Genomic DNA, 13591 nt, shown 5'->3' with positions numbered 1-13591 from the left:
GCAAAGAATGCTTACCCACTTGTTCAGACACATGAACTAAATCCAGCAACTCTTTACACTCAATACCTTCCGCCAAAGCATCCACCTTAGATTTCAGTTGTGAAAGGAGACAATTTTGATATTTAAGCATGTGAAACTGACAATTCAACGCCCTCATGGCTAAAGTGGAAGAAGTATACACTTTCTTTCCCCATCTATCCAAAGCCCTTGCCTCTATCAGTGGGAACAGGGTTTTTAACCACAGAGGCCTTAACACCTTTAGGTCCCTGAGAAACAGTGTCCGGGTCTGCCCTAGGACTCTTAAAAAGATACTTATGAGCTTCAGGCACCCTATAGTACCTATCAGGTTTAACAGGAGCAGGAGGCAAAGAATCAGGGTTCAGGGAAGCCTCTGCAAAAACATCTTCTACCACATTCAACACAGGAGGTATAGCTAAGGGCCTATGCTGGGGCAAAAACAAGAATTCCCTAAGCCTTTTCCTGGCATCAGAGTAATCCTGGCCTTCCCATTTAAAGTGCTCCCTCATGGAATGCAGAGTCTCTGAAAATGAGAAATCCTCAGGAGGAGAAGCTGTAGGAGTGGAATCATCCACATCAGAATCAGAATAAGGAGGATACTCCTGCAAATCTTCCCCAGAAGACTCAGAAGCCTCTGAACACTGTTCAAAACTATCAAACTCCGGTTCCACCCTAGGCCTCTTATCAGGAGGGGGCATAGAACCTCTAATCATAGTAATCAAATCTTCTGCCATTTTAAGCATATGTTTCTTAGGCACAGAACCTGAAATGCTCGGAGAAGCCCCCACTGAAGCTGAACTTGGCCTACCTCTCAAAGAAGTTTTGGCAACAGAAGGAGAGGCTCTAACTACCTTGGGAAGAGAGGGAAGAACAGTTACCTGAGAAACCCCCTCAGCCTGGCCTACCTCCTGAGAAGGCACATCCTGTAACAGTAAAGTCTCTGCCTGAGACTCCAAAGAAACTCCTGGCAAAACCTCTGGCTCCACTGAGCCTTCTAAAGAACCGACGTCCGGGACTGCGGTTCATCAACCCTAGGCTTCGCTGTTTTGTCCTTGCGCTTCTTGCGAAGCGGGCGTCGGAGCATCCGACTGCATTTTATAATTGCAACGCTTCCCAAACACTAACCTAGCACAGTCTAACCGTCTCTTAATAGTGCGTTTGTTAAACCTAGCACAAGAGCGGCATCCAACAACGTCGTGCTCAGGCCCTAAACAAGGTATACACAAGGTATGGTAATCCCTATGAGGTATCTGTTTCCCACAAGAAATAGTTATTCACTTTTTCTGACATCCGGTTAAATACTGAGGCAAGAAAAAACCAAAATGTTCCCCAACGGGGTACTTAGCCAACTCTGATTCGGTCTGAAACTCCGGCTTCGGAAATATTTCAGAACGCCAACCTGCACTCGCAAAACTGCTTCTGCATCGGACCATGCGGCAAAAAAGACAGAGGATATGACGTCGGTCATGCGCATTAGTACCCTGACGTACTGACGTCAGTCTAATGCGCCCTGACCGACGTCAGCCATATACTCTGGTATTCGGGCCGACTGGACAGCGGACTACCCAATAGTAAGGACTGCAGCAATGTGGAACGAAGAACATCATGGAAGGGCCCTCTCCAAAGGCCTGCAGAAACAGACTCAAGGGAAGGAGCTTTTGTGGTCCACCCCCCCTCCCCCATGTTATCTCAATGGTTCAAAATCATCACTATAGGGGAGGTCATCACCAGGGGATTTGGGAGAGCCTTCCCCTTCATTAAAGCCAGATGTCCTATGTGAGGGATTCCTCGGGGAATCCACATGCTTTTGCTTGCATCAAGTCTTACTATTCCCCTCCCTGACCAGAGTCTGGGAGCAAACCTAGAAGAGGCAGGGGGCCCTGAAAGCAGACATGCCTGTGAGACAGATGGTGTGGGCTGTGCCAGAGCAAACTGACATGCATTTGCAGGCCCATGTATGGATGAAGGAGAATTGGCTGCTGCCATTAACCATCTCCAACAGTGAGAAAACCCCTTCCAAAGCATCGATGGCAGTGGCTAAGGTCAGACGACTGGATCTGGCACTCCTCAGATCTGAGTGAGATGCCAGACCCCATGGATGACCACCCAGCTCCAACAAAGACTGGAGCCAAACTGTAGAGAGCTAAAGCTCAGAGATAAAGGAATGACTCAAACCCAGAGCGACCATGACCCTGGAAGTCCTGGCCCCAGAGACGTGCTCTGCTAAGACACAGCCAGAGTCGAGAAGGCCAAGGAAGAGGCCAATGCTTGAAGTGGCCAAGTTGGAGCTAGCTTTGGTGATAGTAGCGTGGCTGGTTTCACAAACCATGGAGCCCAAGGGCCTGGAGAAAGGAAAAGCAAAAATAGGCGCTGAACCTTCTTACATTCATGCTAGGGCAGGAGGAAGGAGTCCCAATTGGGTCAGATCTGGGGAGGAGGAGAAGACACCCCAGGAAAACTCCAGTGGTGTCACCAGAGAAAAGTTGCAACCTCCTTGGCCAAGACGGGGTTAGGGATGCTAGCATCAGAAGACTTGGGCCTCTGACACCAGTACCATAGGAAACTGGGCAGAGTTGGCCCCAGCACAGCAGAGGGGCCAAAGGTTGGTGAACCTCAGCTCCAATTGATCAGATGCAGAAGATTCAGACCACTTACGGTCTCCTCATTACTTAGAATTGGTGTTCGGTCCCCTGTCTTTGGGAAAATCCCTACCCCCCCCCCAAGCTTCTTAAAAGGGGACAGAAAAGGAGGAGAAGCTGCTGCCAGTGGCAACAAGCCTTTAAGGACTGGCTTCACCTGGTGCTCATTAAGCGATTGGGTCCCAGAAGCCACAAAGGCAGAGCGCTCAGAATGCAAATGCACTGCACAAAAGACAGATGCAGCTGTCATGGACATCTGAGATGATGGCTTTTGGCCACAAGCTACATATTTTTTTAAACCATTTGTCTTTTTCCTTCTCTGTCCTAGAAGACATAAAAGCAATACAGCAAAAACCGCCTAACACCAAAAAAATTACTGCTAAACAAAGCTGAACCTCCCTGTCAGGCAGACACCTAGAACTAAAATAATCCATTAACCTATGCAAACTACTCAAACAAAACTGTCAAATCTATTCCTAAAATACACTATACCTAATATAAAGTACCAACAGATTAGTAAAAACACTCGAGAGCAGAGCTCCTGGATCACAATGCACTCCACAAAGGCAGCAAAGAAATGAGTTAGGTGACAGCAGTGCATTATTGGTAGAAGAGGCAATGCTCCTAGGATGAATTGCTTGAAAAAGGCCAGCTTCACATCAGTCTAGGATCCAATAACCCATAGGTTGTAACAGGACAGAAAGGACAACATTGGCTGTTACTTTCAGGTCTGCCTTTACAGCAGGTGGACTTTGCTATCAGATGCAATTTGATGTACTTTCACAAAGTAATGCAAGCATCTCAAACATGAACAATAACATTAACACTGCTACTACAATGCTAAGCTTAAACAATCACAGAGTAATTACCATCCATTATGGCAAGCACTATTTACCCTCAGATGCAATACTAGTTTTCCTTCACCATTTTTCCTACAGCACAAAAAAATAAGACAAACCTAAAGGCATAACTGCCTAACCTTTAGCAAACCAGCTTTCTTATATTCAGTGCGCTCCTAGGGAAAAAGTCTAACAAAAAAGTTGCTGTAATCAGTTTGCTCAATAACCTTACCTGCGACTGATAATGCATACCACTCATAGCATTCTGAGTTCTGTTCTGCATATTAACTGGGTATCGTGGAGCTTGAGGTCCATAAGGTTGCCCAGAATAGGTGGGCCCTTGCTGTGAAACAGAGGCAGGCCCCTGCTGTTGTGTGTATGGACTACTTGAACTGTATGGCTGTGGCCTCATCTTCCCCATCTGATCCATTGGGCTTGAAGGCTGAAAAAACAAGTAAGTATCAGACTGCAAGGAATAGCACTCACTCAATATGCACAGTATGAAAACCTACATAAAGATACCAAAGAAACTTTGGGTTAACCAAAGTGCACTACTATATTTGCTTACTGTAGGATTAACGCTATTAGCAGGAAAAGAACACTAAAAAAGCAAACTTTCAATGGAAGGAAAAAATTACTAGAATTCTGCAAATACTGCTCTGCCACAGCAAAATAAACTCAGACCATCTTGCACAACAAATGAAAGATCAGAAACAAAAACACGTGCTTTCAGAAAAGCTCTAAAAAAAAGTAGCAGCTTGGGCAGCTCAGGAATATATTTGTTCCAAGTTCAAAAACATGCACAGGCTTCCTGAACCTTGTAAAGAATGTTGGAGAAAAATTCAAAAGGTATGTTCCTGAAGCTACAGAGAAAAGAGCAGCAAAACTAGTCTGCAATGTTAGATCATAAATGGTGGCTCAAAGAATTTTGTAAAAAAGTATTTTTCATACCTCAAGCACCTAAGGTTCATTTTATTTTTTTGGCTCCCACTGCCTGATGACCATCAGACCCGCCCACCCCACCTCAACCTACCAGGTGAAAGCCAAATGAGTAGGCTTGTCATCTAAGCAGCCATTTGGGGTGATTTCAGATCCTCCCCACCATTTTCTCCCTAGCCATAATAATGCAGTCACTTAATGAGATGCTGAGGAGAAGTGCAATGGGCTGACAAAGGAGGATTCCCTCATTCCTGCAAAGGACCTCCCCAAAGCAAACCTGCCATTCTCCCCAAAGCAAGAATGGTGATCTCTACAAAGTCATGTTCCATCACTAAAGAGTGTAGGTCAAAAAGAAGACCAGAAATCACTTATTGGCCTTTTGGCTGACAAAGTATACAAAATCTTAACTATTAAGCTAGAACCACCCAAATGAGTAAACAATACAACAGAATCACTGGGAAAAATTTAACTTGTATACTTACCACAAAGCTAGATCCAGGTCTTCTGTCCATCTCAACTTATCGGATTTGACTGGAACTGGGGCTGGCATCTCAGAATCTCCAGCTCCTCTTTCTAATGCCCTGCACACCTAAACCTCTTCAGACAGAGTTAGCCCCATCATACCCAAATGTCAACAAAATTCCCCCAAGGAAAGTACAGTTGTGTACACTTACCATAAATGTAGATGTTAGAGTGTATTCACTGTTGCAGTCATTACACTTGGGTTATCCTGCTGGCAGGCTACCCTCAGTCGGCCTGAATTCCAAAGTCTAGGTCCGGCGTCAGCTGCTTTCGCCTCTTCCCTGACGTCAGTGTGCCAGGGGTATAAAAGATGCAGCCGATGCCATTTTCTTCAGTTTTTCTTGCCCCAGATGTCAGGTGCCCCCCAAAGGGTAGGCTAAAAATATGCCAATAAAACATGCATGCACCAAAATATATACAATACCTTCATCTATAAGCAAATACACCACATAGGTTGTATAGGTTAGAGAAGAGCAGATAAATTGCAGCAAAGATAAGAGGGGATGGCGGGTGGGTAACCTGGACTGCAACAGTGAATACACTCTAACATCTACATTTATGGTAAGTGTACACAACTGTACTATGTTGTTAGCGTTTCACTGTTGCAGTCATTACACTTGGGTTGAATCCCAAAGCTAAGGTTGGGAGGCTGGAGCTAAATAGCATTAGGAGCAGCTATGAGGCCCTGCAGAACTGCAGTGGCAAAGCCTGCCCTTGATTTAGAGTACAGTGGTAAATGATAGTGCTTTGTGAAGGTGCGCACTGAACTCCAGGTTGCAGCCTCTAAAATGTCTTTGGTTGGTACTCCCCTGGGGAAGGCTGCTGAAGTGGTTGCTGCTCTGGTTGAATGTGGCCTACTGCCCTTAGGCACTGGCTTGCCATGTTGTGAATAGCAGAAAAGGATGCAGTGGCCTCTCCACTTTGAAATAGTCTGCTTTGAGATAGCCTTTCCTTGTGATCCTGCAGCATATGCCACTAGTATTTGCTCTGTCTTTCTGAAAGCTTTAGTTCTGTTCATGTAGAAGCGTAGCAGTCTGTGTATGTCCAAAGAATGCAGAATTCTCTCACTCTTATTCTGTGGGTTTGGATAAAAAGTAGGCAGATGAATAGTTCGGTTAAGGGCCACACTGGACACTACCTTAGGCATACAAGTCGGGTTTGTCCTCAGAGAAACCCTGTCTGGATAAAAAATGATAAAAGGTTCCACAGCCATGAGTGCCTGTAGCTCTGAGACTCATCTTGCAGAGGTTATTGCTAGGAGCAGAACTGTTTTCCAAGATAAAAACTTTATATCAACTGTAGCGGCTGGCTCAAAAGGAGGCAGGGTTTGAGTTTTCCCAAAACATAACTGAGGTCCCATGCAAGTATTGGTGATCTCCTTGGAGACCTTAAGTTTTTAGCTCCTCTGAGGTACTGCCTTAACAGCGGATGAGAAAAGATTGGTGGGTCTGTATTGCAATGAGCCAAAATAGCAGAGGCATGAATTTTGATTGATGAAAAGGATAGGCCTTTGCCCAGCATCTCAGTTAAGTATTGCAAAATCTGAGGAATATTTGGTACAGCTGTGTCAATTCCTTGTGCCTGGTTCCAAGCACAGAATCTCTTCCATTTTCCAATGTAAGATTTTCTGGTACTAGGCCTTCTGGCCTCCAAAATGACATCCATTACAGCTTTAGTGAGGGGCGCGTTTTGTATTGCACTATCCGCCATGCCGCCAGATGTAAGGTCTTTAATTGGCTGTGCAGGATCTGATTGTTTTGTTGGGATAGTAGATGAGGTATATGAGGCAAGGTCCAAGACTGGCATTGAGATAAGTTCCTTAGGATTGGGTACCACTGCTGGCGGGGCCAGTCTGGGGCAATCAGCATCATCTTTGGCTTCTCGTCTGACCTTCAGGAGTACCTTGGGGAGGAGAGGCAGTGGAGGAAAGGCATATACTTCTAAGGTTTTCCAGCTGAGAGGGCTTCCACTTTCCATGCTTGTCTGTTATAAGTCCTTGTGCACAATCTTTTTAGTTGATAGTTGTAAGGAGAGGCAAATAGATCTATATCCAGGCATCCCCATTTCCTTGTTATCATGCTGAAGACTTGTGGATCCAATTTCCACTCATGGGGATCCAGGAGATTTCTGCTTAGTTTGTCTGCCAGAGTATTTATCTTTCCTGGCAAGAATTGTGCCTGCAGATGTACCTGGTAAGTCAAAGCTGTGTCCCACAGAGACATGGCTAGTCTGCAAAGGGGGTAAGAATGAGTGCCTCCCTGCCTGTTTATATACCACATGGCCGTGGTGTTGTCTATCAGTAGTTGTCCCGGATGAAGTAGGTCCTTGAAGGCTGTCAGGGCATTCTGTACAGCTAGGATATGTAGATGCATTTGGTTTGCGGACCATGTTCCTTGAATACATCTTCCTGCCATGTGGGCCCCCCCAGGCATAATCTGATGCATCCGTTGTTAATGTCTACCTGGCTGGGGGTAAAGTGAATGGCTGCCCCTTGTTCTGGTGACAAACCTTCGCCCAACGAAACTCCTGTTGCAGGCAGGGAATGAGGGCAATTATAGTTTCTAGGCTGTGGCAATGTTGAGTCCAAACACTTTTTAGGTACCACTGAAGTTTCCTCATAGGCAGTCTCGCATATGGAATTAGTAGAATGCAGGATGCCATGAAGCCCAAAGCCTGCAGAATTTTTCTTGCAGATAACTGGGCCTTTATTGCCAACAGGTTGAAATAGGGAGTCAGTTGCCTTTGGCGTGAGATAAGCCATCTGGGCAGTTGTATTTAAGCTAGCACCCAGTAATATCTCTTGAGAGGGTACTAGTTTTGATTTTTTGTTGACTGTGTACCCAAGGCCCGTTAGAAATCTCTCTACAAATGCCAGATGCTGTAGCAGAATGCCCTTGTTCTCTGCTTGAATGAGGCAGTCGTCCAAGTAAGGATACATTTGTATTCCTCTGTCTGCAGAATGCAATTACTGGTGCCAGGCACTTTGGCTTATCTACTGCACCCATGGTCTTCACAAAGGGCAGTGCAAAGAATTGGTAGTGCATTGAGCCAGCTTTGAATCTGAGGTATCTTCTGCATGTTTGTCTGATTGGGACATGCAGATATGCCTCTTATGTCTAAAGTCACCAGCCAAGCCGCCTTGTCCAGCATGGGCAGAAGTTGCTGTAGAGTCAACATTTTGAATTTTGGTATATCCAGAAATGTGTTTAGAATAGACAAGTCCAGTATTGGTCTCCAGGTCTTGTCCTTTCTTGGTACCAAAAATAGTCTTGAATAAAATCCTTGTCCCTGCTCTTGCTCTGGTACTTGTTGAATGGCCCTCATGTCCATGAGGGATGAGACTTGATTTTGTGCCTCTGTCCACTGATGTTTTGGCAGGTCTGGCCAACAGTTTGTCCTTAGCAGGGTATAGAAGTGAAACTTGTAGCCTTGTGACACTGTCTAAGACCCATTTGTCCTGGGTTATGTGCCAATTTTGAGAAAAAAGTGCTAGATTTCCTCCTAAAGGTGCTGCCAGAAGATAAGTGCTTGGTGCAGGCAGGGGGAAGTCACTGGGACCATTTCCTGTATGGTTGTGATTTGTCTTCACTTTTGGGAGGTAGAACCCCCCATTGTTTAGACCTGTACGAGCCTTGGGGCTGGGCTCTGCCTTTTGGGCATCTGTATCTGCCCTTTGTGGTCTGTGACACTGGAAAGGACCAGTTCTTTGTAGGCCAGTGTCTGCTAAATCTTGGAGGATGAACCTGTAAGAAATCCTTGACCGTTTGCATAGATTTAGCTTTGTCCTCCATTTTCTTTAACACCTCTTCTGCTTTAACACCAAATAAAGTATCATGCTGTAATGGGGCATCTAATAATTTTGCTTCGACATGATCAGGCAGAGTTTGTTCCTTTAACCAAGCATGTCTCCTGATGACAGAGCCCGTCACAGCGGCTCTGCAGGAGGCATCCAAAGAATCAAAACCACATTGCAAAGTATGCTTTCCAACTTGTTCAACTACATGCAATAAATCCTGCATTTCTTTGTTTTCTGCACATTCAGAATTAGTCAACATTTTCTGTTTAAGCAGTAACATAATATATTGCTGATATTTGAGCACATGAAACTAACAATTTAAAGCCCTTAAAGCCAAGGTTGCAGAAGTGTAAATCTTTTTTCCCCATCTGTCCAATGCCCTAGAATCCCTGTCAGAGGGGGTAGGGTTTTTTGCAGCAGAAGCCTTGACCCCTTGGGGACCCTGAGAGATGGTTTCTGGGTCAACAGGGTTTTTGAAAAGGAATTTATGAGAGTCAGGGACCCTGTAGTACCTGTCCGGCTCAACAGGAGCAGGAGGGGAGTCAGGGGTCAGACTGGACTCTGAAAATACATCAACAATGTCTAACCGGTGGAATAGCTAGGGGCCTTTGTTGTGGTAGTAAAAGGAAGTCTCAGAGCCTTTTCGTAGATTCTGAAAAATCTTGGCTCTCCCAGTGGAAATGCTCCCTCATGGTATGCAAGGTTTCCCCAAAAGAATAATCCTCAGGAGGAGAGGCTGAAGGGATAGATTCTTCAGCATCAGAATCCTCATAGGGAGAAAGAGTATTCCTGATCAGAAGAATCAGACGAAATGGAAACCCGATATGAAGATTCATATCGCATGCCTAGGCCTTTTATGAGGAGGGGGATGGGAACCCCTGATCAAAGTAATTAAGTCTTCGGCCATTTTGAGAATCTGTTTTTTGGGCACGGAGGCCTGTCCATGAGGCTGTTGCACTTGTTTCTTTGTCTTTAAGGGCACTTTAGTCTTTGCCTTTGAAGCTGAAGTGGTTTTAATGTACAACTGAGTTGGTCTGAAAACACCCTCAAAAGCAGATGCTTGCTCAGCGGCTCCTGACCCATCTGAGGGAATGGTCTCCGAAGGTCCAATACTTTCACCTTCCAGCGGCCAAGGCAACTCCACGTGGGAGTCGGTAGCGGCCTGCGGGTCTAAAGTAGCGGGCGTCAGGGGCTGCGAAGGCACCTCACTGAGAACCGGCGACTGGCTTAGAAGCCTCGTCTGTTTTGGACCTCGGATGCCTGTCCTCCTCTTTCTTCGCGTTTCTTGTGAATTCCGTAGTCTGATGGCAATCCGATGACATGGTATAATTAAATCTTCTGCCAAAATAGTGTAATGCAAAATCGTACAGACACAAGTGTGTTGGTTAAATCTAGCACAAAACAGACAACTAGCAACATCATGGTCAGGGCCTAGGCAAGGAATACAGTAAGAATGAAAGTCCTTGTGAGGTATTTGCTTCCCACAAGAAATACAATTAACTTTTTCTGACATCGGTCTGGAGCAAGAAAGTTTCTAGCAGGTACTTAGCTTTTAATGAAGACTTCGGATCTGAAATTCGAACACGAAAATCTCAGGAGTCGGCCGACCGGCACTTGCAAACTGCTTATGCTTTGGGCACCACGCGGCAAGAAAGACTGAAGAAAATGGCGTCAGCTGCATCTTTTATACCCCTGGTGCACTAACGTCAGGGAAGAGGCGACAGCAACAGACACCGGACCTAGACTTTGGAATTCAGGCAGACTGAGAGTAGCCTGCCAGCAGGATAACCCAAGTGTAATGACTGCAACAGTGAAACCCGAAGAATATCAGACCATAGGGTCTCATGGGGAAAAGAATGACAAACAAATGGAAGACTAGACAAAATACTGAAATAGCATTTCAAGTATGTAACTTTCGTACCTGATGGGGTCTTTTCCATCTATCTCAAACTTTGGGACAGAATCACCAGCCAGCCAGTTTGGTGGTATCAGGAGAGAACATTCCACAAGCTGGAGTCAAAGGAGGTCCTGGATCTGGATTGTAGGTCTAGTTTATACTGGAAGGAAATAAGTTTCTCCAGGGAGCCACTGCAAAAATAAGATCCAAAGAAGTGCAACTAAAAAAAACTTGAAGTAGCTACTGCCCTAATAGAGAGGGCTTTTGGTTTAACAGGAAGGAATTGACCTTTCATGGTATAAATAGATATGCAGTCAGAAAGCCACCTAGACAAAGTCACTTTGGAGACTAGTTTTCCAAACTTAGCTTTAGAAAAACAATTTAACCCATTTCCAGGTGAGTTTGGTCCTGTCCTAACAGAATCTTAACTGACAATGGTGGTCTAAACAATGAAGCATATTTATCCTTGTTACTAAAATTCAAAAAGAAAACTGGTAACTGAATTGTTTAAAGTTAAGAGTCAGCGGCCAACCTAGGAAGGAAGGGTCTGCAGGGATACTCTGCATCTGTGGAAAATAAGCTAAGACAGTATTGTAGGACAAGACTGGAAAGCTCTGAAACTATCTGACTGAAGTTAATGGGATCAGGAAAAACAAAACAGACAGAAGCTTCAAAAGGGGACCTGGTCAAAGCTCGAAGGGTCAAATACCAAGAGGGAATGAGATCTCCAATTAGAGGTCTGAGCAAAAAGGGACCCTTCAAAAAGGCTCTGAACAATCTTGGAGAAGGAATCAGAAGCTAGTCATGACAGTTATGAAAGTCTGAGATGGCTGCCAAATAGGACCTTGATGGAATAGCTACACCCAGACTGAAAAAGAGCAGCTAGAAAATGTAATATAGTGTTAACCGGGATTGAGAAGGGATCCAGCCCTGTGGAAATAGCCCAGATAGAGACAACAGATGGGATACCAGATCTTTAGCATGGTCCAGGTCCCAGAATGGGTATTTTACAGGCGGCCACAGAAAAGGGAACTAAACTTGTCTAGGACAGAAAGGAGCTAGGAAGATTACTCTGCAGCAAGCTGCTTTCTGCAAAAAGCACATCAAAGGGGGTGTGGGTGGGTTAAGCATACAGAACGCAGGGCCAAGTATGCAAAACAGCATCCCTCAATGGCAGTCTCAAGGGAGGAATCAGAGCAAATTAGCTGCTGCATTTGATACTGAAGTGCACGGCAAAGAGGTTGTAGCAAGGCTGACTTCAGAGAATGAAAATCTGATCAGCTACTGATGGATTGAAGGAACACTCACGAGGCATCAAAATGCTACTGCTGAGTATGTCTTAAGATGTCAGACCTCCCACAAATTGTTGTTACCAAATTACAGTAACACTGTCAGCTGTTGTCAGAGCTCACACTATTGTGGTGAAAGACCTGCAACATTAGAACTGCTCTCATTTCTAATACACTGATGGGTCTATGATGGGGTCCAGGAACCTTAGGCAGTATTCTCTTAGATATGCCACCCCCATCCCAGGAGGGTAGCATCCATCGTTACAGCGGCCATGTGCTAAGGAAGAACATATGGACAACTTACAGCAAACTGATCTATAGTCAGCCACCAAAATGTGTGACATCATCAAATGTCAGAGACAAATAGGAAAATTCCATCAGATGAGACTCAACTGACAACTGGACAAATAAGGCCCAGTGAACAACTCTCACTGAGAACCTAGTCAAAGGGACAGATTATCTTCTTAGTTTAATGGCCTCCACAAAGGACCAAGGAGGTTGGTAGTCTCAAGTAACACTACCTGAATGGCCTGAAGCTGTACTTGTAACAGTCTTGACAGGTGCAGTCTACAAATCTGGATTGTTGGTACCCAGATGGCATCAGATAAATCCCAGAACTTGAATAAATTCAAGACTGGGGTTCTCAAAACTAACCGTGATGCCCAAGGATAGGCACAGGTGGAGCAGAAAGCACTTTGCCTGAACTAAAGATGCAGTTTAACTTGCTGTAAGGAGCCAGAAGTCCAGGTATGGGAAGACTCCATCCCTGCAACCCAAGTCCAGCCACTACCCCTACCATTCACTTAGGTAACACCCGGGGAACTGTGGTGAAGACAAAACGTAGTGTATGCAGCTGGTTGTAACTGGCTGACAGCTTGAGCAGCAGGAACCTCCTGGACTGCCTTGCTATCTTTATATGGTAATAGGCATCTCTGAAGTCCACCAAGCACAGAGTCCATTCTACTTGAGGATATTACATCATCACTATCCATACTTTGGTCCATTTTTACTTAATGATTTAATTTGCTGAGGTCTAGGATGGGCCCAAGGTCCTCGTTTCTGTCTGGCACTAAACTCTTAAACAGACCCCGGATCCTCTTTGGTCTGGAGGGGCCTCTAGACTAACTCGCTCTAAGGAGCTTGTAGATTTGTGCTGCTGCTTCTCTTCATTGATGGATTAGCATGTCATGAATGGATCCTGGTCTCAAATTTGGGGTACACTGGAAGGGAATGGTAAAGACTCAGGAAATGACTCAACACCCAGACATCTTATGATGGCCTCCCATGCTCATGGGTGAAAAGCCAAGCATCCCCACAGTCCCAACTGCCTCCAGAGTGCAGTAGTCAGGAATACGTTCAGGAGAGTTGGAAAAGCTTGCCAGAAAAACTACCTCTGAAGCGTAGATTTTGTAAAACCTCCCTGCCCCTTGGATGGCATCCATTAAATGTTCCTCTCTACCACAAGAGGCAACTTCTAGAGTAGGAGGAAAAAGAAAGTGCAGTTGTGTACACTTACCATACATGTAGATGTTAGAGTGTATTCACCGTTGCAGTCATCACACTTGGGTTATCTGCCTGCAGATAGCCCTCAGTCGGCCCGAATACCAGAGTCTTGGGATTTCTGTGTCGGATATGGCGCCTCTTCCAAGGCG

General features: G+C 45.3%; 1 protein-coding gene across 2 annotated transcripts in view; it reads right to left on the bottom strand.

The window, feature by feature from the left end:
• Positions 1-13591, bottom strand: part of ARID1A (AT-rich interaction domain 1A) — a 3912194-nt gene that overhangs the window by 3400317 nt on the left and 498286 nt on the right. For both annotated transcript variants that reach the window (XM_044084256.1, XM_044084266.1), the window contains exon 2: positions 3729-3938. In XM_044084256.1, the coding sequence (XP_043940191.1) occupies positions 3729-3938 (210 nt within the window). The remainder of the gene's footprint in view (positions 1-3728; positions 3939-13591) is intronic.

This window comes from Protopterus annectens, chromosome 1.part1 (assembly GCF_019279795.1).
Source record: "Protopterus annectens isolate FY-2018-M chromosome 1.part1, PAN1.0, whole genome shotgun sequence".
Taxonomy (NCBI): domain Eukaryota; kingdom Metazoa; phylum Chordata; order Ceratodontiformes; family Protopteridae; genus Protopterus; species Protopterus annectens.
This window is presented reverse-complemented; position numbering and strand designations above follow the sequence as displayed.